The following is a 3158-nucleotide window of genomic DNA, read 5'->3' on the forward strand; positions in this document are numbered from 1 at the left end:
GGTTTTTTTTTTAATATAAAATTAAAAAAATAAATTTTTTTAAACATAATTTTTGGACTTTAATTTTTTAAATATGATTTTTTTTTACATTTAAGTAAGTTCATCGGACCTCCCGACCAACTCTATAAAAATTAGCAAATTCGCCTAACCTTCTCGCCAACTTTATAAATTTTATAGAGTTCGCTTAACCCGAATTCCACTCAAGTTTTTTTGAAATACGTTTAGAAAATAGTATATAGATCTACAAATAGTATATAGGAGTACACAAAAATACACAGACAACAAGTATGACTTCTTCAATAAATTTTTAAATTATAAATAAAAAAAAGCCATATTTAACAATAACAACAATTGTTGTCGTCTCTAAAAATACATAGATACACCGGAATAAGTCATATTTAACAAAAAAAATTTTAATTATAAATTAAAAAAAATAACTATTTCCCAAAAATAATAAGGATTGTTATTCCTGTGAAACGATGATAATGGTTACCATTATTAACTTTTCAATCTAATATATTTAAAGTAGTGGATTATTTTTGGGAAATTGTTATTTTTTTAATTTATAATTATTTTTTTTTTGTTAAATATGACTTATTCTGGTGTACCTATGTATTTTTAGAGACGATAACAATGGTTGTCATTGTTAAATATGACTTATTTTTTTTATTTATAATTAAAAAATCCTTGAAGAAGTCATGCTTGTTGTCCGTGTATTTTTGTGTACTCCTATATACTGTGTGTAGATTTATATACTATTTTCTAGACATAAAAGTGTGTATTTCCAAAAAACTTGAGTGGAGTTCGTTGGGGGTTAGGCGAACTCTATAAAATTTATAGAGTTGGCCGGAATTTAGGCGAACTTACTAATTTTTATAGAGTTTCCGAGAGTCTGACAAATTTACTTAAATACAAAAAAAAAAAATCGTATTTAAAAAATTAAAGTTCAAAAATCATGTTTGAAAAAATAATAATTTTTTTTATTTTATAATTGAAAAAATTCCATCAAATAACTGTCCCATCCCAGTGTGACAGTATCCACATTGTTCCTCATTTTATAACATCTAATAAAAAGATCCACGTAAAAGTCATTCAAATTAATTTTCAGCAGCTACAAAAGTAATATCTTTATATCCTAATTCAATTATAATTGAAAAAACTACAATTTGTACCTATGAACTTTGCAAACGCTGACAAAAGTACCCATGAAAAGTGACTTTGTACCCATGAAAGGCTGAGTCCGTCTGTCGATAGTACCCGAACGTCAATAAAACGTTAGCTCCGTTAATTTAAAGGCCAACATGGCACGTTAAGTGCTTACCTGACTTTGAATCAGTAGTCTGATGTGTCCAAGCATGTTGTTACCGTTATAACCATGGGTCTCCTCTGTAATTTGCGCTTCAGTTTGTACCCCTTCTAATTGAAGAATTCTTCTAGGACCTTTTGCCTTCTTTAGAGTTGGAGTCCTCCTAACACAAACTTTCCTCCTCCTCCTTGATGGAGTAACATTAACCTCACCAGGTGCTTCTACACCAGTTTCTTCATTCGTATCTATAACATCTGCTTGGCTAATGGGGTGCTCTGTGTATAACTCAATCTTATGTCCATTCTCCACTGCAGCTTCATACATCTTAACAACATCCATGTCAAGTCGCAGAAGCCTCAAACCACCCTCAATTTTCATTCCAGGCTGTCGCCAGTAAAATCGGATATGATTGGATACCCAATGTCTTTCAGTAGGTCACTAATGAAGAAGCCATTCAGAATATCCATGTTAACGCTCTCCACCTCAGTAATTTCACCTTCTGCATAACACAACTTGCCATCCGACCCCCTTTCAACTCTACCTCTATGGTGTATTACTAATGTGATATGCGTCGTGGTAGCCATTTCTGTCAATAACAAAAAAAGAATTTTCATATCTTCTAATATTACCCAACACCTAAATAAATGAATCATCAAAAATTGAATGAACCATCAATAAACATAATCAGTTTATAACATTACCCAACACCCAATTTTTTTTAACATTAAAACATGAATACAACATCAAAAAATGAACAGTCCATATCAATACACCTACTATTGTATATGCTCATTTATGTTCAAGAACACATGAGTAAGCAACTCAGCAACTCACTAAACAAAACATGGTATGCACTGCTACAAATTTCACAAAAAATATGATTAAGAGCTAAAATCTGCACATATTAACCAAACAAATTCACCAATTTGGTGTGCAACAAGGACATTCAACTAGCGCATAACCAAAGTTTAATCACAATCATCATCAAGAAGTTCAGAAAATTGCATATTTGTGAATTAAAATGCCTAATGAAAATAAAACTTAAGCCCTATGCTGATCAGACATAAGGTTTAAATAAAAAACTCCATTCAGGCGATATATCGAGCATGTGGTGTGCAGCAAATTCAGACAGCATATTTAGTTCGATGTAGGCATCAAACAACCCAGAAATTTCAGCCACAACAAACAAATTCAATCTAAAACACAGAAATCACCTAACTTAACCTAACCAGATCACTAAAACAGAATGAAAAAGTAATAAAAATAAAGAAAAGAAAGACAGGAAAGCAGGGGAAGGGAATGGAACCTGCGTTGATGAGAGGGAATGACGAAGAAAGTGGGGTGAGGCGGAGGAGTGGTGGTCGCAGCGGTACAAAAGTTCGCCGCCGTTGGTTGCTCGCCGGACTGGAAGATGCGAAGCAGGGGCTGTTCGCGCAGAGACAAGATGACTTCGGGCAAAGGAGGGAAGAAATGGGAAAATGGAGAAGAAAAGGGAAGAAGGATTGGGCGATGCTGGTCGCCGGTGGTCGTTTCGGGCGGACGGAGGCGGTGGGGCGGATTGGTGGGTGGCATAGGGTTCAGTCCATGATTCACGTCTCTCTCTCTCTGCTAGGGCATGCAGAAAGGTAGTGAGGAAGAAGATGGAATGGCGCGAAGTGCTTCTAACGTTTCTATCTCACTCTTAAAAAAACAAAAATTAAAAATCAAAAGCCAGGTAAGCACTTAACGTGCCATGCTGGCCTTTAAGTTAACGGAGCTAACGTTTTATTGACGTTCGGGTACTATCGACAGACGGATTCAGCCTTTCATGGGTACAAAGTCACTTTTCTTCTTCTATGGGTACTTTTGTCAG

General features: G+C 34.6%; 1 protein-coding gene across 1 annotated transcript; it reads right to left on the reverse strand.

Moving 5' to 3' along the window:
- LOC110267893 lies at positions 1261-2930 on the reverse strand. The gene is made up of 2 exons (XM_021113746.1): positions 2613-2930; positions 1261-1892 (listed from the first exon to the last, which is right to left on the reverse strand). The coding sequence occupies exons 1-2, from the start codon at positions 2876-2878 to the stop codon at positions 1850-1852; spliced, it is 309 nt and encodes a 102-aa protein (XP_020969405.1). The 5' UTR covers positions 2879-2930; the 3' UTR covers positions 1261-1849.

This window comes from Arachis ipaensis, chromosome B10 (genome assembly GCF_000816755.2).
Source record: "Arachis ipaensis cultivar K30076 chromosome B10, Araip1.1, whole genome shotgun sequence".
In the NCBI taxonomy this organism is placed as follows: domain Eukaryota; kingdom Viridiplantae; phylum Streptophyta; class Magnoliopsida; order Fabales; family Fabaceae; genus Arachis; species Arachis ipaensis.

What these genes read in the sequence shown, in the direction of transcription:
- LOC110267893 (XM_021113746.1), bottom strand. Translation starts at nt 2,878, where the DNA reads ATGCCACCCACCAATCCGCCCCACCGCCTCCGTCCGCCCGAAACGACC. An exon ending in ATTCCCTCTCATCAACGCAG is followed by an intron (nt 1,893 to 2,612) that starts GTTCCATTCCCT and finishes TGTTATTGACAG; the next exon opens with AAATGGCTACCACGACGCAT.